The sequence below is a fragment of the Salminus brasiliensis genome, chromosome 10 (genome assembly GCF_030463535.1).
Source record: "Salminus brasiliensis chromosome 10, fSalBra1.hap2, whole genome shotgun sequence".
NCBI lineage: Eukaryota > Metazoa > Chordata > Actinopteri > Characiformes > Bryconidae > Salminus > Salminus brasiliensis.
In genome coordinates, this window is record NC_132887.1 from 38,775,270 (window position 1) to 38,800,565 (window position 25,296).

General features: G+C 45.7%; 2 protein-coding genes across 3 annotated transcripts; one reads left to right on the forward strand and one right to left on the reverse strand.

The window, feature by feature from the left end:
- Positions 1-1,979: 1,979 nt before the first annotated feature.
- mtfr1l (mitochondrial fission regulator 1-like) lies at positions 1,980-7,942 on the reverse strand. 2 transcript variants are annotated; one of them, XM_072690053.1, is made up of 8 exons: positions 7,858-7,942; positions 6,516-6,647; positions 6,315-6,422; positions 6,043-6,152; positions 5,683-5,894; positions 4,292-4,649; positions 4,051-4,202; positions 1,980-3,170 (listed from the first exon to the last, which is right to left on the reverse strand). In XM_072690053.1, the coding sequence occupies exons 2-7, from the start codon at positions 6,528-6,530 to the stop codon at positions 4,094-4,096; spliced, it is 912 nt and encodes a 303-aa protein (XP_072546154.1). In that variant the 5' UTR covers positions 6,531-6,647; positions 7,858-7,942; the 3' UTR covers positions 1,980-3,170; positions 4,051-4,093. The 2 variants fall into 2 exon arrangements, with proteins under 2 accessions (XP_072546154.1, XP_072546155.1); XM_072690054.1 differs by lacking the exon at positions 7,858-7,942 and having other exon boundaries at positions 6,516-7,585.
- A 907-nt stretch (positions 7,943-8,849) lies between these two features.
- Positions 8,850-25,292, forward strand: LOC140564509 (oxidation resistance protein 1). The gene is made up of 16 exons (XM_072690055.1): positions 8,850-8,965; positions 10,545-10,751; positions 12,984-13,153; positions 14,019-14,095; positions 17,436-17,540; positions 17,989-18,156; positions 18,961-19,092; positions 19,746-19,930; positions 20,080-20,429; positions 20,878-21,022; positions 21,110-21,314; positions 22,268-22,387; positions 22,480-22,632; positions 23,020-23,115; positions 23,366-23,439; positions 23,702-25,292. The coding sequence occupies exons 2-16, from the start codon at positions 10,690-10,692 to the stop codon at positions 23,835-23,837; spliced, it is 2,178 nt and encodes a 725-aa protein (XP_072546156.1). The 5' UTR covers positions 8,850-8,965; positions 10,545-10,689; the 3' UTR covers positions 23,838-25,292.
- Positions 25,293-25,296: the final 4 nt, after the last annotated feature.

Here is a 25,296-nt window from a genome sequence, read left to right on the forward strand (position 1 = left end):
CAACCCTCAGAAAGGTCAGAACCTCAACACCTGCTCTGCTTTCACTGGATTCAGTGCTGGAAGAGCATGGCAGCCAAGGTCGCAATGTGCAATACACACTAAAGCAGTGCATGATCGGCTCCCAGGGCCTGCCGTTATTAGAAGTGCATGTCTAGGGAACCGTCTGGACCTCCATACCAGGAATGATGATAAGGACTGAACAGGGTTCACGTTGGCATGATTCCAGCCATGCGTAAGGGGGCGGAGTTCACTTGGGCTTTAGAAACGTGGAAAACTTGTGGTCAACACGTGTGTCTATCAGAACACACTGTACAGTTTATCGCAATGGTCAGTCAAAGGATTGCAAGAAGAGAAGGCCCGAAGATGCTAAAGGCTAACTCGGCCAAAACAAGGATAGCGTTAAAGGGCCATTCTGACCTAAACCTAGCATTTGATATGTTACTTGTGGTGCCGTGCATCAGTCTATCAGAATTCATCCAGAATACATCTGCACTGTATCACTACACTTCCCAGCATGCATCACACAAACATGGTATACAACCACTGCAAACCACCCCCTCCCCTCTAAAGGTAGCCTGCTAGCACTGCACAGCCACTGCTCTAGAGACTACCGTTTCCTAGAGGGCGCTAGTTTTCTAAAGCTCCACCCACCTTCAAGAAATATCATCAGAAGGTAGATTTTCCAAACTTTATATTATAAAGAAGTATCTTGCTATACAAAACCTGCTGGTTCTGCAGGAGATAGCTAGGGGGCTTTTTTTTGGGGGGGGGGGATATTGTGGGAAGGTGACTTCCTGGAGTTTACTTCGTTCTGCAGGAGAACGCTGGAGAGCGCCAGTTGCGAGTCTGAAGGTTTTACCACTAGAGGGCGCTAGTGTTTTTAATTTTTTTTCTTTCCCCAAAAGCTCATCATCATCAGGAGGTGATGTCCTAAATATCTTGCTTTGCAGAATCTACTGTTTTCAGTTTCTTCTGCAGAAGCCAGATAGAGGGTGCTTGCCTTTCAGAAGCCCTCCCCCCTACAAGACACGAATTTCCTAAACCTCAAATTATAAAGAAACCGCAGAGTCTGTAGGTTTTACTGTGTTCTGCAGGAGACCACTAGGAGGCGCTATTGTTTTTTCTCCCCAAAAGCTCCTCCCACCCCCACAACGGCATCATCAGGAGGCGATGTCCTAAATATCTAGCCAGAAGCCAGATAGAGGGTGCTTGCTTTTCAGAAGCCCCTCCCCCCTTCAAGTTACATCATCAGAGGGTGATTTCCTGGTCTTTAAGAGGGAAAATCTCAGGCTTGAGACTACGGTGTTCACTTCGCTCTGCAGGAGACCGCTGAAGGGTTACACCGGGGCAGCGATGGTCATGTTTTTCATTTTGGTTGTAACGTCCCTTTAAGAGTGAGCGAAATCCAGGGGGCGGCGGTCAGCAGTAGCCAGGCGAGTAGACCTAGCGGACTGGTCCCCATCAGTGGATCAACCAGGTCCAATGCAACCAACTGGCTTCGTGCTGCACACCCAAAACACACCAAGTTGAACATTATGTACACTTCCCATGCTCCCTCGCTCCCTTGCTCCCTCCCTCTTTCCCCTTTATATTTAAACACATAAACCCTGAAGCGATCCTCGGGCAGCTGTGGCATTGATTTAATAGAAGCGGCTATTAAAATGAGCTCAATCTGCGAGGACAGGCACCCATCCACCCACACCCACCCACAGCAGGGTCAGCGGCTAGAGGCTTGGGTAAGGCGACAGGAGAGAGAGAGACACACACACACACACACACACACACACACACACACACACACACAGTTAGCATTCAAGGCTTCCAACTTTAGTTCAGTCCTCAAGAAACACACATACACACATGCAGACTATCACAAAATATGTTCTTGTAGACTGTGGGGAAGGAACACCACCATTATCATCATCATCATCATCATCAATATAAAAACACATACAGACCCCCCCCCCCCCTCCCTCCTCACAGTCAGCTAATCAGAGAGGCAGCAACAGCAGCTATAAAACACACTGCAGACAAACGTAGGTTACAACAGTTACACAGTCTGGGTGAGACGCGTACACCAGCAGAGTCTCCTCTCACACTTGCGCATGGACAGAAACCCCCCGCCCCCCCAAAAAAAAAATCCCACAGCAAACAATATGAGACCTAGCAGCTAGTTTAGATTAGTGTGTTTCCCCAAACTTGGTAACTTGGTTATCTTGTGGCTCAGATGAAATACTTCAAATCGGCTTCAGCTGCACAAGTAGAAAACTTGAGCTACTCAAGCAAATTAAAATAATAATTAAAAAAAAAGGGGCAACACACCTAGCAGAACTCTTACACCCTCCCAAAAACTCTCAGGTGTTCTGCTTTTTTGGTTTTTAGTGAGAGTAAAAAACTAAAACACACAAAAAAAACTAGTCAGTCATCAAAAATGGTTCAAGTATGTGTAGCAGGGCTTCATGAGGGACCCAAGGAGGCAAGACGGGCTATATATATATATATATATGTTCGGGACATTTAGAGAACTGCGCTCGTTCACTCAAGCATCCTGCACGGCTTAATGGTGTTGAGAACGTCGGCTGAGGGACATCAGGAATGGAGAGGCTTTGCATGCTTTAGAAGTAGATGCAGCGAGATCTAATCTGATCACATCTAGTCTGCGTTAGGGGCTTGTGTTCAGAACGATCATCAGGATCATCAGGACTTTGGAGGCTAGAAGAACGCCGGGCGCTTTAAAAAGGAGGAGATGTTCAAATAAAAAGATGGGGGAGAAGAAGGAGACGTAGAGGAAGATACAGCGAGATGCAGTGACCAATTCCCAACAAGACCACACTACACCACACCTACACTGCTTTAGAGGCCAAACGCTCTGAAGGACATCAACATGGCAATGTGCGCTCACACACTCACACCTCTACACAGATGAATCTTCTCTGTGCGTGTGTGTGTGAGGGAGTGTGAGTGTGTGTGTGTTCTGTACAGAAGTGTTTTGATGGCTAGGAGAACTACAAAAGAGAGCACGTCCCTCTCCTGCAGGTGTAGTCACTGCAACACTGCGTCGTTACGGGGTGGTGGGATGGGCAGGGCAGCGCAGGTCGCAGGAGGAAACTCTGCATCACTGCTGATGGGGCGTTTTGGGGTCTCCATGGCAACAGTCCACGGGCACAGGCCTGGCAACAGAAGCAGAAAAACAACAGACGGAGAGCATCGTCAGACTGAGCTCTTAGAAAGGACAGCAGGTCAGTGCAGCAGTGCTCAGCGTAGCTGTTGTGAACAGCGGCTGTGCCTCCGGAGGACAAACCAGTCCACTGGAATGACCACGCATGCTAATGATTCTGGGGAAGTGATCATATTTACTTACGTGTACAAAGACTGTTTAAACTGGCCAAAGATTAAAGGGCCTGTGTCTTGCTAGATTGTATTTTCCTTTAATTAATTATTTAAAATATAAAAACAGTGAGAAATAACTGCAAAATTATTGTTCAGTCAATTTATACACTGCACAAATAACCCATTTCTATGGAGCCCCTCTGGCAACATCCAGCATTAACAAAACTAAGTGGTGGCCACTACTTAGTAAGGCTTGGAAACAAGATAAGTTAACTCTTTCACATCCTAATTAGGGCTTTACTAAGTTGTGGCCACTACTAAGTACAACTAAGGCGCCTTGAGCAGATAACCAAGTTGTGGCCACTACTTAGTAAGGCATTTAAAATGAGACAATTAAGTTGTGGCCACTACGTAGTAAGACCTTTTTAAATGAGAAAATTAAGTTGTGGCCACTACTTAGTAAGGCGCCTGGAGCGAGATAACCAAGTCCTGGCAACCTGCCTAATGCCAGATGATAAAAGATCTTGCTCCCATGCCTTACCAAAGGTGGGTCAATTGGAAGTACCAATCTGGGAGAAAATGAGAAGAATTAGCCACTAATTAACTATTATAAAAAAATATTTTAAAATCATAAATAAAAAAGTGAAACTCAAAAATAGTCATATATATTATTTCCCATGACATCTACAGGACTGCAAAACGTTTGGTTGCATTTCTTACATGGAGTGCTGGACGAGCAGGTGGACAACGGCGTGGAGACACATTACTTCATACTGACATCTTCGTCCCTCAGCGTGAACTTCTTCCTCAGAGCTTCAGATATCAGAGTTGCAGAGTCTTCCTCTCTCAGTGACGTACAGCCACGAGTAAACCTGCACAAATACACACTTTTTTCCCCCCTGTCCAAACCAAACTTCTGAACAACTTCTGAAAGACAGCGTCTGCGTCCGTGTCCACTCACCTGTCCTTGCACATCTTCATGCGGTTCATGTCCTTCAGAATGTCCTTCACGTCAGCGAAGCTTGTGGACTTGGACAGAGACACCGTGTCTTCCTCCGCCTCTCGGAAGTCCATAGTAGGGTGGTCGAGGTCAAAGGTCGCAGACGCCGTCATGGAGACCGGCGGCATGGGGTCTGGCACCAGCTCGGACACCTCCGCTTCGTCCTCGTCTTCCTCCACCTCGTCTTCCTCAGTGACGTCGCTGATGACGAAGGAGGCCGAGGCGGCCGGCTGGTACATGGCTGCCTCGAAAGGAGCCATGGAGAAACCCATGGTGGTGTCATCAGGAGAGAGCAGGTCAGGGGTGATGGGGTTGGAGTCTGCAAAACAAGAAGCTGGCTTCAGGACGCTCATTATGCGAGAACCGGTGGGTCTTTGCTCATGAGCTCCCCCTACAGGTGGGGAGTGTAATTCACTTCTACACCACAGCTGTAAATACATGTGCACCCCTCGTGGACAACTGTACATGTGCATTTGTTGACAAGCTGAGGGATACAGAAGGTAGAGAAGCAATGTTTCGGCCCGGAGTGGGAATGATCGAGATGCCTCGAGCCTCCCCAGTACAGTCCGTATACCATTCCCATGACTCTGAAGCTTCTGTTCTAAGGCACTATCGGAGAACACTACATAGATTACACAAGCAACCCCAATCTTTTCCCCAGGGGTCTTGTTGCCTTGGTCCGTGCCCTGCCATGCAATGCCATTCAACGACCGGTGTTGCATAATGCACTTCTACCCCCTCTATTTAGACCGCGAAGGACAGGGAGCTGCTGTAAATAGCAGTCACATCTACACCGCGACAGGATTGGGCTTCAGCATTCATCATGCCTGTTAAAGCAAACTGCTGAAGAGTGGCTTTAACACTAGTTAACAATTTCACGTCTCACATATACTACATGTCCAAATGTTTGTGGACACCCCTTCTAAAGAATGCATTCAGCCACTTGAATATGCACCCATTGCTGACACAGCTTGTCTAGTCCTTGAAAAGAAGTACTGCCAATAGAACACCTATTGGGACCATGCTGCCTAATGCCAGGTGTGGGCTAGAGGGGTATAAAGCCCCCCAGCATTGAGCTGTGGAGGAACTGTGTTCTCTGGAATGATGGTATTGCTCCATCCAGTACTTTTGGGATGAGGGGGGGTGGTGATCCTCCAACATCCTGACCTCGCTAACGTTCTTGTCGCTGAATGCAATCAAATCTATACAGCAATGCTCTCTAGCAAATTTCCAATAGGAAGCCTCCTTCCCTGGACAGTGGAGACAGTGTCCCAATATTTTTGTCCATTTAGTGCATGTGAAGAACTGTTGTACATATAGTCACTGTTATAGTCACACCCAGCTCTCCCTACCTGACTCGCCGGACACGATTTTGGCGATCTGGGCCCGCAGCCGGCTGAGCTCGTCCTGCAGGGCTGTGGTGCGGTTCAGTGCGGTCACGCCCGGCTTCCTCAGACCCTCCATGCGCTTGCCCTCACGCCTGAAGTTGGGTACCGAGGAGTTCCTGTGGAGCACCAGCAGGGGCGTCGGCCTCCACTCCTGCCTGAAGGGGCGCGTGTCGCTCCTGGTCAGTGGGAGAAAAGAGCTGGTTGACGGAGCATTTCTTAATACGCTATTTGTCCCGTTATCCCTCCACGGCTCTGCGTTTGGATCGCACTGAGTTCGCACTGAATTAACTGACAAGAATAACCCTTAAAAGGTTGCAGACACACCTCACTCTGGCGTAGGTTTCCTCCTCATCAGCTGCGATCCAAGCTATGTCAGCCAGCGTTGGTACCATTGGGCCATCAGAGGGTCGCAGCGGAGGAAGACCTGGCAGCTCCTGGCAAACACACACAGGACAGATAGAGGTTCCCTTCAATAATAACCAACCCCATAAATATAGAATTGGACAGCTTGTACAAGCCACTGCCATTAGATTATGACAGCTTAGGCACACAGACAAGCTATGCATAACACTACACACAGTTCTCTGCGCGTTTACCTGGAAGCATGCTCTAGGACAAGGTTTCAGCGGCAGCGTGGAGCCGATTCGCCTCACCACACTTCGGGTCGCTCCATGAGGTTTGTTCTGCCAGATGGGTATCACGGCCTGGAAAAACACACAGGCAAATATAAGCCATGTACTCAGCACCACCAAGAGTAGCAGCAAGTAGGTAGCGCAGCAGACAGAGAGAAGGCTTACCGCTTCGGTTTCCATCTTATCAGAAGCAGTTAAGAAGATCTGGCACGCACTACTGCTGAAGGTGTATCACTGAACGACACAGGACATGATGCTGGGGATGATTCAGTCTACAGCTGTAAGACCACCAAACATCTAGAGAGAAGGACAAGGAGTTAGAGGGTTGATTTACAAGACCATGGTGATCAGAAGTCATCAGCAGCTGCAGCTCAGGTATCCAGTTTCCAGCATGTCACCATCATGGAAGAACTCCTCTGGCAGGTCCTGGGTGCCTGGTACACCACCAATGGGAGGTGACACAGAGGAAAACCCAAGAACCACTGGAGGGTCACATCCCCGGGCTGGCCTGGGAGCGTCTAGGGATCCTTATCGGAAAAGTGCTCGGAAAAGGGTTACTGTAGTAACCAAGCCTGTACGGTCTAAACTAATCTAAGGATGTGGAGCAACGTCCAATGTGCCAGGGCAAAGACAGAAGGACCCTGGCAGCGGAAATTGGCTCTTGATTTGTCCTAGTTTGTGTGTGTGTGTGTGTATGTGTGTGTGTGTCTGCCAAGTACTTAGCAGACAGACAGATGGCAAACTTGGACCTGTGTTGATTAATCCTGACCTGATCAGCCCCCTGCCAGACCACTCAAGAGGTTCAAGGCTTGGAGGCTGAATTAGGGAACCACTAAAATGCACCAAAAAGTCTAGGAGTGTCTTCCATTGATGCTATTAAATATGGAAGACATTATTTGAGTTAGAATAACGTTGATCAGACAAACCATTAATAAAAAATATTAATAATAATAATAATAACAATGAAAACCCATAATAATGTGTGCTCTAGTACCCAGGAGTCTCTAAGCAATAGCCTGGCTTTCTAGCTAAGCTAACCTCGCAAAGTTAACCACTAAAACGGATTGCTTTACAATTTAACAATTTATTTTCCTCCCCTAATTAAACTTAGTTCCGTGCTTATAAGAAAGCAAGCCGTTTTAATAAGCCAGCGTGTATTATTGACTAATAACCTTGCGTTGTGTGAAAAGGGGGTAAATGTAGGGCCAGAATGGGAAAATCCACCCCAGGATTTTGTTCCAGCCGCGTTGGCGGCTCCGCTGCAGCTTGACTGCAGCACCGACGGCCAGGCAGGCGGAGTCAAATCCCGGGGTGGATTCTCACATCCTGGACCTGAACGAGAGTTGACCCCCGTTTGTTAGTTAGCTTAGCCTCATTCGCTGCCAGCTAACGAAGCAAACACGAACCAAACGTATCCGCTAACAAACGCGACACGACGCGACCGAAAACACAGAGCAGGTGTCCTGCGATAAATCAGCGCTTAAAAGGAGCAGATTTTCATCGTAACCTGTACAAATCTCCCGTTCTTCGCTCCGTTGAGACGCAGAGGACCGAATACTATAAAGATGCGGCTTTAGCCAGTTAGCCAGAGATGCAGCGCTGTGATTGGTTAGTGGTGGTTCGCGCAATCTTAGCAACCAATCAAAACGGCGGACAAAGTAAAAGTTTAAACGGACAAAATAAAAGTTTTTAAAAAACAAACCTTTGGGCCTCTTTTTTATAACTTTCATAGGTTTTAAGTTAGAAGAAGAAGATTTAAAAAACATAAATAATTCCCTTGATTTAATTAAATATTTCCTCCATTTAAAAATACATCAGTAGATTTAATATACAAAAAAGTTGTTTCTTCAATGTATTTAATCATTCCCTCAGTTCAGCATGGAGATGGCACTTTAGTTAAAGGGAGGGAACAATTAATTTAATCAATAGAATATATCTTTAAAGTGAGAAACGGTTTATGAAATTGATGGAACCGATAGTCAAACCAAAGGAACAATGTATTAAATCAAGGAAACAAAAACATAATAAACTTGGAAAAAATAATAATTTAACAGAGGAAACGTTTTTCTACGCTGCGGAAACGTTTAATTTATTTTTTATATTATTTTAGAGAGGATAAATGATTTATGAAATCGAGGGAATAATTTCTTAAATTGAAGAAATGATTTATTAAACTCAGGAAACGTTTTGAGTTTATATTATTTTAAACTGAGAAAATTATTTATTATATTCAGAAAACGATCGAGAAAATCGAGTGAATTATTTATTAAATTGAATAAATTGTTTATTATATTCACAAAACGATTTATTTAATCCAGAAAACGATCAAGTGATTTTTTTTATTACATTGAAGGAACAATTTATTAAATCGAATAAATGATGTATATTTCTCCCCTGAATACTCGTTCACATTCATTTATTATTATTTTTATTTATATATTTTTATCCAACAGTATAATCCAACAGGAGGCGGTGTGCTCGTGCAGTATGCAGTCCCCTCCATAGAAGAAGCAGAAGTGCGTGCGTGCGTTCATCCAATCCAAACACACACACACACACACACACACACACACACTGCAGCATCCTGAGGATTAGTGGGACACAGTAATGGGAAGGTTAGTAGTCTGTGCTGTTTTTACTGTGTTTTGCACATTCTTACGAAATGCCGTAACGCGTTAGATAACAGCCGCGTGCTGGTCTTCCCTTATGATCATCATCATCATCATCTTCATCATCATCATCTTCACCCTTCACTTGCGATGGGTGGCGGGTTAGCCAGCTACCCGGGGAGGGTGTTCGCCAGCATGTTAGTGAATGGTTGATTCAGTGGAAATGGGAAGCCCGTGTTTCTGCAGCGGTGGTCGGGTGCACTGGCTCGGGGGTGGGGGTCTGTTACGCAGCGCTGCTCGGCTGCTCGGCTGCTCCGCCGGCCAGGTCCGGCCCTGAGGAATTTGAGGCGCTGTTGAGGGAAACTCGCTGTAACGGCGTGTTTTTAGTGGATTAGCCGCAAAATGGACTAAACGAGCCGGAAACGGATCAGAACCAGACTGCGTATTAACATACTGGAAAAGTAGCTCCTAAACAGCACCAGGTCCAAAACCCCTTATGTAACTGTGGAGCTGGGTTCTGCTACAGAACTGCATCTGACTTCTAATAGATGAACTTAGACCCAGTTAAGCCCTTAAAGCCTGAACCCTTCATTTATTTATACACTAATACATTTACATTCAGTCTAAAGGCCATTATTCAGTATCTGCTATAAATGATTCAGTATTCTCTATGAATTGTCCTGCAACCATTCTGAATTATTTACTTTAGTATCCACTATGAGTTATTCAGTATCCACTATGAGTTATTCAGTATCCACTATGAGTTATTTAGTGTCCACTATGAGTTATTTAGTGTCCACTATGAGTTATTCAGTGTCCACTATGAGTTATTTAGTATCCACTATGAGTTATTCAGTATCCACTATGAGTTATTCAGTGTCCACTATGAGTTATTCAGTGTCCACTATGAGTTATTCAGTGTCCACTATGAGTTATTCAGTGTCCACTATGAGTTATTCAGGATCCACTATGAGTTATTCAGGATCCACTAATAATTTAATAACTACTGTGGATTATTTGGTATCCACTATGAACTATTCAGGACCCATTATGAATTCATCAGTACCACTATAAATGCTAAAGTTTCTACTATGAATAATTCCATTTACACCGTGAATTATTCAGTATCCACTGTGAATTATTCAGTACCCATTATGAAATTATCAGTACCTCTTTAAATGATAAAGTTCCCACTATGAATCATTCACTATCAACTATTCAATAATTAACTGATTTGCTTATTATTCAGTATCCATTATGAATCTATCAGCACTACTCTACATTATTCAGTAATTAACTATTATTAATTAGTCAGTAACAACTTTGTTATTCAGTATCCACTATGAATTATTCTGTTTCTGCCCTAAATTATATGTTAATTACTGTAAATTATTCAGTATCAGTTTTAAGTATCAAGTATAAATAACACAGTGTCCGACAGTGTTTAGCAGTGTCTGCATTTACAAAGAATAGTGAGTGTGTGTGTGTGTGTGTGTGTGTGTGTGTATGTGTGTGTGTGTATGTGTGTGTGTAATTCTAAAATATACCTACACAGAAACTCAAGCTCTCCTCCATTTCACTGCAGGTGCTTCTGTAGAACGAGGATGACGAAGGAAAAGCGGAGGAAGACGGGTCCAGCTCGGCGAGCGGGAGGGGACAGCTCCGGCTTTTGTTTCGTCCACTGAAGCCCTCCAGGGACTGGCCTGCTTCTAGACCCGGAACCGAGAGCGATGGACTGCAGGCAGCAGAGGGACAAGGCGAGAGCCGGCTACTTTGGCAGCGTGAAGAACAGGCCAGTCCTTTATCAGCTCAGTACATGCTGGTTCATGTTTCACACGTTTACACATCAGTGCGGTGGAACCTGCTCGCCGTTGCTGATCGTCTGATAAAGACGGCGCGCTGTAGGTGGGCAGATGGTTCTTTGAGAGCTTTTGAGAGAGGCCTGGGTTGCCAGGTGTGTAAAATCGACTCTTTATTTTATGCCTGGTCTTGCTGCACCGCCACATGCTTAAGACCGGGGCGGTCGGGTGGGCTAGGAGGAGTTCTCAAGCGTCAGGTAGGGGTGTAAGGATATATTGATATATATATCGAAATATCGTGATATTATGTTTAGCAATGCTGTATCGATTCTGAAAAAGTTCAGAATGTTCTGACAGCACTATATGTCCAAATATTTGTAGACGCGCCTTCTAATAAGTGCATTTAGGTACTTTGAGTTGCAAATGCACACATACACACACAGCTCGTGTAGTCCCTGTAGAGAAGTACTGCCAAAACAATAGGACTCTGTGGAGCATGTTAGGCAACATGCTGCCTAATGCCAGGCGTGGGCTAGTAAAGGGGTGTAAAGCCCCCCAGCATTGATCTGTGGAGCAGTGGAAGAACTGTGTCCTCTGGAATTATGGTTGATGCTCCTCCATATGTCCAAAACATTGGTGAGGAGGTATGGTGGTGATCATCCAACATCCTGACCTTACTAACCCTCTTGACGCTGAATGCAATGTAGAAAGTCTTCTTCCCTGGACAGTAGAGACAGTTACTCCAGCAAAATCAGAATTAGCTCTTTTTAATACCCTTGATTTCAGAAGAAACCGTGAATGAGCAGGCGTCCAAATACTTTCAGTGGTACACATGGTTTAGTGTTGGATTAGAACCAAAGAAAACGGCACATTTCTAATTGGACGTGATTTAAAAGTAAAGCAGTGACCAGAGTGTGTTTCTAGAGGGCGCCAGAGGGAGCTCTGCTAGAGCTCAGCGGTAAAAACAAAGGATCGGAACTGGATCAGGCTTAGAATAAGTTGATGCTCTGATCCACTGGACTGGAGCCGATCCTGGCAGTTATTTAAGCTCAGTCCGGTTCAGGTCCTTTGTTTTTACCCCTGTGTTCTAGCAGAGCACCCACTGGCTCCATCTAGGAGCCTGCGATGTGGAACATGAAGGCTTAACATGTTATCTAAGGTTCATAATGTCGTAATATCGTCCATATAAAAGCCATAAATAATTACTATAAGGGCAATAAAATTAGTTTATAACTTTAATAAAAATTTTGAATGTGTCCTGAAGGTGTTGGAATTGAGTTCGGTAGTTTAGAATCATACTTTTCAGCAGCTCACCCAGACAGACGTGACTCAGACTAGACCTCTGCATCTGTTTTTTGCCTAAAAAGTCCCACACATAGCGCGATTGCTCACCGTAACCAAGAATGGAACATACTGAGTCATTTCAGTTTCAGCCTCAAGTTCAGGAATTCTCCCAGCAGCAGCTTAGAGAGCAGCAAATATGGCATATTTAACAGCGGACTGACCCAGCTAATCTGGGCTGGGTTTCCTGAAAGCTTCTTAGCACAAAAGATCTTTCTTTAATGGTAGAGCGAGCATCACTTTAAACACTCCCTCTCTCAACCAGTTAAGACGGTCTTAAAGGGTCCGTATCCTACATTATCCCCGGGTTTTATTATTGTCCTTAAGGGCCACTTACAACAGTTGTGCAGTGTTATGTTCCACAAATGGTCATAATTCATCTTTATGGAACCATTTTTAACCTTTCTTTATCCCATAGCTTTAACCTGGTTGTTAAGCACACTGCACCTTTAAGACGGATATATGCAAATGAGCTCTGTCTGATTGGGTGCCCGGTATTGTGCCTCATTCAGAACTCAAACACTACTAAGAATTGCAACATGAGAGAGGAGGAGGGGGGGTAAACTGCTGTTGGTTGAATAGGCGGAGATGTGTTGTTGACAAAAGTATTTGGACACCTTGTCATTTATTGTTTCTGTTTAAATCAATATTAGAAAAACTCTTTTTTATATCCAGAGAAGAAGGCTTTCTACTAGATTTAGGAGAAGTATTGCTGTGAGGATTTGATTGCTGATTGCCTTCAGTGACATTCCAAACCAGGGGTGGTCATAATATTCTGACATGACTGGATAGCACTGGTCTAAATAGCAGGGAACTGGAGCCCTTAAGGAATTTATCAGACGTTGACTGTGTTACATCATCCTCTCTCTTGCACTGACCCACAGACTGGGCACCAAGCTGCCAGCAGGCGTCACCCAGCCCCCTGGTTTCGTCACAGGGCCGTGGGACACCACCTCCCACACTAACCGAGCTCGGAACGTTCTGCCCACAGCAGAGGCCAGCGCCGGACGTCATCACATCCGCAACCCCAGACTGAGGCAGTACTACCTCAAAGGTGAGAGAGTCCAGTTTGGAAATGCCTGATTCAAACCAATGACCACAAGTCTGTAGACGGAGCTACAGGCAAGATCACACACATAAAATAAACAGATCTGAGGTGGGAGGGCAAGCCTTCGGATGCCCCCCGGAACACGGAGAGTTTCTCAACCCCTTGATACAGCCTTTTAACAGGGTGCTTTCTAATTCACTATGTGTCCAAAAGTTTGTGGACACCCTTCTAACGAATGCATTCAGCTACTTAAAGTTGTTCCCATTGCAGCACACAGCTTGTCTAGTCCCTGTGGAAGTAGAAGCACTGCCAATAGAATAGGACTCTCTGGAGCAGATCCACATGAACCTATAGGCACCATGCTGCCTAATGCCAGGCGTGGGCTTGAGGGGTATACAGCCCCCCAGCAGCATTGAGCTGTGGAGCAGTGGGAGAGAGCTGTGTGGAGAGAGCAAGGCCAACTGCGCTCTCTCTGGGCCTCGGCTGCCGATGGCTAACAGCTTGATTGGGATTCGAACCAACGATCCTCTGATCATAGTGACTGTGCCTTAGTCTGCTGGACTGCTTTGAGGGACCTTGTCAATGGCTGTCAATGGCTTTGAATGGAAGTTGGTGGGGAAAATATTTTCAGGTCATTTTAGAGCATTTCTATTGGTTTACTACACCCCACAGTGCCACCATAAACAGCTGAAGATGAGGATCCTGCAGGGAGAGCAGGATATGCAGCTGTATTTGACTCAGACTGATTCTATTTTAATAGGAGAACGAATCAGACACATTAAACAAACAGCAGATCGGGAGACCCAGCCAGCGACAGATGAAGTGTGGGAGGGTTTTTTTAATAGATGTTTTTGTGGGGCTGTTTTTACAGAGGCCGCTTTCCCATCTGAAACAACAAAGACTCTGGAGTCATCATCGAGTGAATCAAGCAGCAGAAATGCACAAGGGGTGAGTAAAAGACTTTTTCACACACACACACACACACACACACTTAAACACACAAACACACACACACATGCACACGTTCTCACATCTATGGGTGCAAATATCTGACCCTCACAACAGATCAGTTCAGTGCATTATAAAATCTCAAGTCCCAGGTTGAATCTGACATGATGAATCTATGATAAATGACTCAATAAACAATGAATCTATAATCTCATTTCTTTTTTTTAAATTATGATTAATAAAGAATCATTTTAGTGCAATATGAAATAAAATATGACCACATAATGAATTAGTTTAATTAAGATTCATTAAGAATAGATTTAGTGCATCATAGAATCTTGAATCTGAATCACAATGAGCTGATTCAATTATCATTAGCCATAAGATATAAGTTCAGTATCTCTGAAACCCGGAATCTCAAATGTGACCTTTCAATGAACAGACTCAATTATAATTCTTTAAGAGTTGATTCAGTGCACAATGAAGTCTCAAATCTGCTCTCACAATGAATCGATTCTGTTATGAATATTAAGGAACCAGTTTAGTGCATTATAAAATACTCTGATCTGACCTTACAATGAACTGACTCAATTATAATTCATTAAGAACTGATTCAGTGCAATTTCATGAATCATGAATCTGAATCACAATGATCTGATTCAATTATCATTATATAAGATCCGGTTCAGTGAATCCTAAGAACTCAGGCGTGACCTTGCAATGAACTGACTCAATTATAATCCTTTAAGAATTGATTCAGGGTATAATGAAGTATCAAATCTGTTCTCAAGATGAATCAAATCAATCACAATTCTTTTATAACCGATTCAGTATCTCATGAAGTCTCAAATCTGACCTCACAACAACTCAGTTCAACTTAGATCCATTACGAACTGATTCTGTGTATTTTTTTTTTCAATCTGAATCACAATAAGCTGATTCAATTACCATTACACAAGATTCGTTTCAGTGAATCTTGAAAATTCAGATGTAACCTAACAGTGAACTGACTCGGATATAATTCTTTAAGAACTGATTCAGTTAGTCTCAAATCTGACTTCAAAGCAAAACATTGTGCAAATAAAGAAGGATGATTCATTATTTATTATATGTTTTATTACATTACAATTATATTTTGCTTCTAAAATTTCAAAGAAATGCAAAATTCAAAGGAAAATAAATCAATTATAAAAATATGGAAGTTATGTGATATTAGTGTATTAATGAGGTTGTTCGTAGTCCCCGCAGACAAAACAATGCACTAAACTTATTCAGTTATTTATACATGTTTTAAATAGCCTGATCAATTTAGTTTGTACATTTGTTTATTAAATATTATTATCTTACGGTCATTGATTTGATGATGTATTACTACACCCTTACCCATAATGCACATACACATTGATGCACAGTATTATGTTGCACAGTATACATAGTGTAGGAGAGGTACTGCAGCTCACAGTGTCTCTCACCCACTTTCGTACTGTCAGTCACACCCTTCTACTCAACAGATAAAACCAGCAACCTCTGCAGATCTTACAGCCATTATGTTACATCATATTGAAACCCACAGAAAGGCTACTGAGCAAAGGTCAGCGAAACGCTGTGAGCTGTCAGTGCTGCACTTTTAAGCCGCCTGTTCATTACCGGCCGTGAGTCGTTGGGATTTATGGAGATTCAGAAATTTCTGCTGAAGCTTTACAATGGGGCCGAGTGGTCTAAAAGAGCTCTGGTAATGACCGAATTCCACATTCCCGTTACTGAAGGACGCCATAGGCTGGAAGCCGGTTGTGGCGTCTTCCAGTTTCTCGCTGGTTTAGCATTCTGTGTTTAGCATAGAGCCTTACTGACAAACACACGTTAACTTCAGCCTGAACGTTTCTGGAGCTTTATTGAGCGTTTATTGACTATTTAAGTCGTTGTTTTGGGAAGAAGTGCTCCGATACGGGCTGATTTACCACCCTGTTATTTTGCCTCGCTGATTTTCCTCATGGGAAACGCCACGGTTGGTCAGCTGGAGGGATTGTAGTAGGGTCTGGTGGGGTTAGCTTTTAACCTAGCACCTGACTGTGGCCTATAGTCTAGTGTCGTCTGGCCTAGCTTAGCCTTTAACCCGCAGGATCATGGGGCTGTCGTCTCAAGGTCCTGGTTCTGTTTGTTGTACTTTCGGTGTCCATTCAGCACAGCGTGCAGTTAGCTAGTCATATGTGATTGTGGTAGAGTCTTGTAGTGTTAGCTTTTAGCCTATCCTAGACCACCTTTTAAAATTGCACAAGGAACTTGTCTTTGTCCTTTTGTTGTCCTCCCAGTGTCCCGTCTGCATGGTTTGGGTTTGCTAGCTGAAGAGATTGTAGTAGCTAACCTTACCAGACCCTCTAACCAGCCCCTCTCAAGTGTTTCGATTGGTTAATCTAATGTTAGCTTTTAGCCTTTTTAGCTCTGCTTCCATATCTTCATATTCATATCCACAGCGTTAAGCATGGATATAAAATATAAGGAGTCAAGACTGTGATGTAACAGTCTGGGGGTTTTGGAATTGGCCCATTTTTCCAGCTGGACGTTCTTCTGGAGAAGGAACAGCAGCGGTTGAGGTTAACTTCCGTGGACTGGACTGATGCCCTTTTCCATTTTTGGGCGTTGTGAAGTGACCAGTGAAGTGACCAGACGCATCATTTAGCCTAGTTGTAGATTTCCATTGGAGATTTCATTCTGAGGGTAATCTGCGTCTGGAAAGAGTGTTGAAGTCATGCCCTGAAGTTATCCAGTTACGACACGGTTTACTGGTTTACTGGTTTACTGGTTGTCTAATGGAAGCGGAAAATTTCAGGGATTGTGAAAGTCGGGTCTCAGTGACTGCAGACACGGTCTGCCTGTTTTCTGCCTGTTTGTTTGGTTCTAGAAGTTCATCTCAGTCAGTGGATCTTAGTTGATCCATCAATCCGTATGCACACACACACACAAACACACACACACACACACACACTGTTGCGAGAAAAGGAAAAGCCAGTAGGCGGTTGTCTGTGACCCACTTTAGGAGCCTAATGGAGGCTTACTTGCTCTGCTGGACATTAACTTAACTCAGATGGACGGTCAAGAGCAGGTCTGCTGGGATTTTTGGATGGTCCCAGTATGGACCACCACATTCCCACTTAGTTAGGCTGTGTGTAATGGAAAACTGTAGACACTGTGTGATGGAATAGGCCTCTATTTGCATTAGTGTGCTAGTCCACTGTTTCCTCAATGCAAAGCATTTGACTGATAGAGGTGGTAGAGATAGGAGGAGTAGAGTTAAACTGTGTGTGTGTGTGTGTGTGTGTGTGTGTTTCTTTCTTTCTAACAGGTTCATCAGGAAGACACAGTCTTCAGCGTGGCCTCTCAGTTCAGCGGCAGACCAACAGATCCTTCCCTGCCACCGGTTCCCGGCTCGGCTCTCTCAGCCACGCAGGTATATACACTAATCAGCCATAACAATAAAACCACCTGGGCTTTCTGTTAGTAAAAACCTTTATATAACTTCAGTATTTTGGACCTTAATATTAACCACCATCTCACCACCAACCTCAGAGCCCCTGTACACAGCACACTTATCGGCCCTCAGGTTGTCCTAGATGACCTATTCCATTTCCTAGAGCGTCCTTCCTCTGCCCAGTTCCCCCAGAGTCGTACAGTGTTTACATCACGTCTAATCTGTCACATCATCTCCTCCCCATCCCTCGTGGGCTGAGTGCTGCTCATGATGTCATGGAGTGGGCGGGCAGGGGTGGGCGTGTTCTCCTGCGGTGAAACTGGAACCTGTGAAACGGGGAAGTGAGAGAGTTAGTAGTGGCCTGATAAAGCAGCGTGTGACTCCTGTGCTTTCCTTTGACACAGTGTTTCTCCTCCACCCTCTCTAGCAGCTCCTCGCTCCACGAAGCAAGGCCTCCTCCGCCCGCGAGCCGCTTCCCGCAGCAGCAACGGCGACGACCCATGACCTCTGTCCAGGTTTGGAGCCCAGGATGGAGGCTGTGACCCCCACAACCCCTGTGTCACCTTCTACGGACGCGGAGTACGACAAGCTGCTGGTGAGTGAGTCTGGTAGAGATCGCAGGAGAACAAAAGGGGGAGGTGGACTTTGGAACCTTGTGGAAATTCGGAGCTGTGGGATTGGCTGGTGGTTGGACACAGTGTCACAAACTAGAGAACTGACTGAGGCCCGGTTCTACCTTTATCTTTGCCTGTTTAGAGATACATTGTCTTCTGTTCTCGTCTGTTGTTCTTCTTCTTGCTTCTTCTGGGTGCCATAAAAAGCTGGTCTTCAGGTCTAACATTGTGTAGATCTTTCTTGTGCCACCAAAATTGCATGGACTCCACAAGAGTAGGCACTGACCACTGCATACCAAGAACACCCCTAAAGACCTGCCTGATGTTTTGGAGATGTTCTGACCCTGATGGTCGTCCTTTTATTGCAATTTGTAGACCACATCCTGATGCTTGCCCACTTCCATATTTCCTGCTTCCAGCAAATCGCCTAATGCCTAATGCTGGATGTACTGTAGATCCCATCCCTTGACTAGTGCCTTTATTGGAGGCAGTTTCCCAGGCCCGGATTAGGGCTAGTCCAAGAGAGTAGGCTTACGGACACCACACTATGGTGGTCCATGATGTGAGCTTTTCAGTTTTCGCCATGGTATTGTTTAGCTTTGAGCACAGTGATGCTACCAGTGGTATATGTACAGTGTAGGGTGGACTGTGCAGTGAATTGTTGGTATCTGTGGCTTAATTTAGGCTAATTTTAGGCTGGATGCTGCACCACATAAACATATACTGTACCTATTGTTCTCGTTGTTGTCTGACGTGTTCCTATTCTCCCCATTCATCACATTCAGGATGTGGAAGCGGTGCCAATGCCCGATGGACAGCTTTGCCTACTGGCCCTCCCACCTGAGTGCACACACGGCGAGGGGCCAGCAGACATGCCTTACCTCAAGTTGTTCTGTCGCTTCATCACAGATCGGAAAGTGAGTACCCAGCACAAGCAGGTCACACTACAGCAGACCACACTCGCGCTGGTGAATAGGGTAAGAACACACACCTGGAGCGTCAGGGTCAATTGGGGCACTTCAGCTGTGAATGTTGAGGGTGGAGAAAGCACTGCTCATTCACTTGGATTGAACTGGCAACCTTGTGGTCCCAATCCGAGAATGAAAAACGCTGCATGGCCAAATGTATGTGGACACCTCTTCTAATGAATGCATTCAGCTACATAGGTATAAAACCACCACCCCCCCAGCATTGAGCTGTGGAGCAGTGGAAGAACTGTGTTCTCTGAAATGATGATGGTGCTCCATCCAGTACTTTTAGGATGAGGTGGGGTGGTAATCTTGTCGCTGAATGCAATCAAATCCTCACAGCAATGCTCCTCCAAAATCTAGTAGTAGAAAGCCTGGACCAATTGACTTGGATCAATTTTGAGGCAGCATTACCGACCTGGGTATCAAACCTACAACCTTCTGATCTAGCCACCAAGAAGCCCGAAAGCTAGAGTCAGCCTTTTTTGTTGTCCGGCTCGTCCAGCTTGGACATTATAGGCCCTCTCGTTAACCCTCTATCCCGGTGTCTTTCAGAAAATAATAATAACATCCCTAATCGCTCCCCCTCTCCCTTTTTCTAGGGCGTGGTCTCTGGGATTTTACTGGTGACAGCCAATAAGATCTTTTTCGACCCTCATAAGTCCCTCCCACTGGTGCAGGAGAACGGCTGTGAGGAGTATTTATTCTCTTGCACCGTGGACGACCTGACATCGGTCAGCATCTTCTCCGACATTTCCAATGTCCACTTCAGCAAATCCACGCAGAGGTCTGTACTGGGGTCAGCTGAGATCAGCCTGTTGACCACACAAGGACAACAGTCTTTTGCTCTACCCTACAGAAATAGGTTCTCCTTCAGTCTACCGTGATGTTCTGTTGACCTCAGCAGTGACCTCTCGGTCCTTTCTGTCGTTGTAGATGGAAAGATCGCAAGAAAGCGGCGAAGGGCAGAACCTCCAAAGACTCCATGAAAGATTCTCAGACTGACGCCCACCGCACCGCAGCTCAGTCCAAGGTGGAAGCCGCTCCTGCCCTGAGGAGGTCCATGACGTGGGGCCTGGGTCCAGAGGCGAGCGCGGGCGAGGAGGAGGGCGGGGAGAGCCGAGACATGGCGGAGGTGGAGCGGCAGCTGGAGAAGATCAGACTGGAGTCCACCGGGGCGGCCGTGCTGAGCAGCGCCGCCACCTTCTGCTGCGGAGGAACCTACACAGAGCTGGAACGGGACGGTAAAACGGAGCAGCAGCCCTGTTTGAAGAAGCAGATTTCAGGTTATTATGCATTATGCACACTATGTGTCCAAATGTTTGTGGACACCCCTTCTAATTAATACATTTAGCTACTTTAATTTGCACCTGTTGCTGACACAAATGTGCAAATGCACACACAAACACTTACACAGAGCTTGTCTAGTCCCTGTAGAGATGTACTGCCAATAGAATAGGACTCTCTGGAGCTATAAAGCCCCCTTAGCAGCATTGTACTAATACTTTTGGGATGAGTTTGGGAGTTGGGGATAGAGGTGGGGTGGTGATCTTCCAACATCCTGGCCTCCCTAGTATACTTCACTAGACACAGGTGTTCCAAAACTTTTGTCCACATAGTGGACATTGAGGAGAAACATCTCAGATCTGTGTGGGTGATGTGTTTTGCATCCATAGATGCATTGATGGCCTCATCTCTGATCCTTTTGTCTTATGCTCTTCCTGTGCTCGCCAGGCCGGGGCGGCACCAGCTCCCTGATGTTCGTGAGGATGCGTCAGAAGCAGCAGGCCGTAAAGAAGAAGGGCTTTGCAGCGCTGGAGCTGGGCAAAACAAGAACCGTGGCCTCCAGAGACGCCTGGTTCACTCTGCAGCAGGAGAGGTAAGAGCAGCAGTGGTTTAGCACCCTGCTAATACGATTTGGCAAGAATTACTGTATGTTTATGATGTGCTCTGCTGACCCCTGCAGTTCAGACGAGCTCTATGCCTACCTAAGCCAGCACAGGCCGGACCTGTGCATCCTGGAGGGAGGCGAGGAGGAGGAGGCAGCAGAGAGGGACGAAGACGACTTTGTGCTTCTCGATGATGGAGAGGGAGGTGGAGAAGAAGAAGAAGAAGAAGAGGAAGAGGAGGAGGAGTCTTTGAGGCATGGGCGCACTGGGGACGAGTGGGAGGTGTGTGTGTTAGAGCTAACAAGTAATAGAAGCTTATTTACACCAATTAGCACTGTGCTAACTGCAGTCTTTAATCCTTACACCCTCCCAACTTCACACACGTCTCCTCCAATACATGCAAAGCCAGCCACAGCTTCTTTTCCAACTGCTGGGCACGCTCAGAGGAAAGCGCCAGATCCCAAGCTCCACCACACCAACAAACACCAGACTCCTGTGCCGGCCAACATGGCTTAAGACTGATGAGGGGAGAGCGCCATCTACCCACCCGGAGAGAGCACGGCCAAATGTGGCATGGCTCAGGCCAGCGCATTAGGCTGCTGAGCTCCTCTGAGCCCTCAGATTGGATTAATTAATCAGGGGGATGTCTTCTATTGCCTACTTGCACCTCTTCAGGATGCATTTCTATTGGTCCATTCGTCATAACATTTGGACACAGTGTAAAGAACAACGGCAGAAAAAGGCTCTGCCACTAGGAGCCAGTGTAGCAATTGGCCTTGTTCTCTCAGGGGTGGGCTGAAGGCACGTCCTCGTCACATGACTCATGGGGAGCTGGGCTGTCCTCCAAGTGCGCTGGCCTACCTACCTAGCGATGCTGCATCAGCGGCAGTTGGAAAAGAGGCGGTGCTAGTCTTCACCCTCCTAGTGTTAGGGGCATTGATAGTGATTGGGGAAGGTCCCATAAATGGGGGTTGGGTATTTGGCTTTTCGAATTGGGTGAAAAAAAAAAATGGTGGAAATGTTTTGCATGATTTGGCAGCTGCTGAGAGGGAAGTGAATGTACTACAGTTGACAGATGTCAAAGAAGTCACACCGGAAAGCTGTGTAAATACAGCGGGATGCAGGTGTGTCTTGGCTTGGGGTGCACTTTCAAGAGGAAGCTTGAGAAGTTCTGTTAAACGTGGTGTCTAAGGTTTTGTGTGTATGTGTTTCTGGTCAATGGTGTCCACGTGTAGATGGTGAGCGTGGAGGACGGCAGGAGCAGGGTCTCCTCGCTCTCCGTAGATAAAGAACCAGACGGACTGAGTGACATTCTGAAGCAGAGCCTCATACTTGATGCCCAGCAAGTCCGAGAGGTTAGGACATTCGCCCACGCATTCGTGCGCTCGTGTTAGTGCCTTACCTTTTTATAATCACGTGTAACCATGTTCATTCATCTCTCCTCCAGCTCTCTGGCGAGTTGCCTCCGCGAACGGTTGGTCACTCGTGGAAGTTGGCCTACGGAACGAGCAAACATGGCGCCAGCCTCAAAACCCTGTACAGGAGACTGAGTGTGTCGGACTCGCCTGTCCTTCTGCTCATCAGAGACGACAACCAGCAGGTCAGGCACTTTCCAAAGCCACTCCAGCCAAAACATTGAACGCTACTTCCAGAACATTAGGACTAGCACTGATATGAGAATTGTCGGCTGATGTCTCATCTGTGTCTAAATGGGTCGGCATTATGGAGCTACACCAATTAGCCATAGTATTAAATCAAAGGATGTTCCAATCAAGGTTTTTTTTATTATTATTTTTATTTATTTTTTTTTAGCCCCCTTTCTTAATGGTTCTTAATGCTGACTATCAGTCGATACCGATCCAATCCGACCTTTGTCTTTGTCTTATGTCTAAATCACTATCGCTGTAAAATCAGACTCAATTCTAATCTCATTTACTGCGATTTACATCTATAACCATTTGTTCTCGCTCATATTTCTGTATCTCAGGTGTTCGGCAGTTTCCTCTCTCATCCTTTACGGCCTAGCGACACCTTTTACGGTACAGGAGAGACGTTCCTCTTCCTTCTGCGCCCTCGCTTTAAGGTAAACGGCAGGTGAACACATCCTTAAACACACCTCCCACTTCATAAGAACCACCCGGTGCTTCTTATTTGAACCAGTCAGCAAAGAACATGTCCAAATGTTTGTGGACACCCCTTCTAATGAATGCTTTCAGCTACTTTAAGTTGCACACATTGCTGACACAGCTTTCTTAGGCCCTGTGGAGTACATAAACTGGCGTGGACTAAAGGTCTAGAACCTCTCTGATCTTCTGGTGTTGTGTGTTTCTCAGTGTTTCCGCTGGACTGGTGAAAACTCCTTCTTCATCAAGGGGGACCTCGACTCTTTTGCCATTGGTGGTGGAAGGTATGAACACCATTCAGGTATTTCTATGCAATCACAGTAGTAATACTCCACAACCTTACACTGCAAATAAGTGAACTTTAGAACGTCAGGGTCAGAGGGCAGGGTCGGCCATGCTCAAGCACACCTGATTCCTGGACTTGGGTTAAGGGCTTTGCACAAGGCTCAACAGTGGACCGGGGTATCGAGCCCACAACCCTGTGGACAATAACGCAGATCCCGTATTTATCCTGTTTTTTATTTATTCATTTCTTTCCCTCCACAGCGGTCACTTTGGCTTGTGGTTGGACGAGACGCTGTACCTGGGCAGGAGCAGCCCTTGCTACACCTTCAACAACTGCAGCCTTTCCGAGACCAGTGACTTCAGGGTGCTGGAGCTGGAGGCCTGGACCTTCTGGTGATCCAGTGGAATCTCACAGCAGCATGTTTCTCAGATTGTCACAGAACCGAGGACCTCATTTGATGGTAGGGTGGACACTAGTTGGGGGGTCATCTTTGAGATGATCTTGGCAAAGTGCTCAAAAAAGGCATGCAATACTGGATACTACCCAAATGGCGAAGACTCTTCATATTGACCTTCTTAGGCCAACACATGCTGGAGTCTTGGACTTTGGGCTGAAATAGAGAAACCTAGCTGGTCTGAATGTACGTGATGCCACTGGAATGATGGATCACAGTGGGTTTTCCAGTGTTGAGAAGAACCTAGACGTGAAATCTCCAGCTTTGATGGACTGACAGTATCTCTGGAGCAGAGTGCTTCATGGTAGTCAACTTATCGTTGCTTTTAGAAATGGACACTCTTCATTTCCATCATTATAACCACTGTCGGAATGGCTCCGAACGCCTCAGCCATCAGTGGTTTGAAGCACTGTCACGTAAAAGAGTGAATTTACACAATCGCAAATTGTCACTTTAAAGCAGAGAGAACCAGAACATTCTCTCAGCTCTACCATAAACGCTGCTTTAGTGTTCTGTTACAGCTGCCTCTTTCAGAATGAGACGTTCCTCAGCACCTCAGATGTCCTGAGGTCAGTTCAGAAACTTGTAAATATCATATCTGCGATCTGGAACGTTCCTCAGCACCTCAAATGTCCTGAGGTCAGTTCAGAGACCTGTCAATATTGTATCTGAAACCGGGACGTTCCTCAACACCTTAAATGTCCTGAGGTCAGTTCAGAAACTTGTCAAAATCATATCTGCGATCTGGGACGTTCCTCGGCACCTTAAATGTCCTGAGGTCAGTTCAGAGACCTGTCAAAATCATATCTGCGATCTGGGACGTTCCTCTGCACCTTAAATGTCCTGAGGTCAGTTCAGATACCTGTCAATATTGTATCTGAAACCGGGATGTTCCTCAGCACCTTAAATGTCCTGAGGTCAGTTCAGAGATATCTGGGACGTTCCTTATCACCTCTGATGTCCTGAGGTCACTTCAGACATGTCAATATCATCTGAAACCTGAAAGACCAATAATGTGAATGGCTTCTTGCCCCTCTTGAACTTTTATGGGTCCCTCCGCTTCGACTAGCACCGAATCTGTGTAGATTGTGCACCACTGGCTTGCTAACTTACTACTGGTCCACTGTAGATGACCACACATGACAGTTCACAACTCACCACTAACTACATCCTGCGTGCCAATGACCTGTACTGTCTGTTCGGTGACTGCAGATGAAGGATTTAACCTCTTGGCCTAAGGTTCTCTACAGCACCTAGAAAAGAATAATGTGACTTAAGTATAGTACCTCTGTCGGTGGTGGTCAGTGAGTTGCACAAACTCATCTGTTTATCCATACGTAACACACGTGCACATCAATCATGTAATATATAATTCATTAAATGTCAATTCAAGTTCATTTT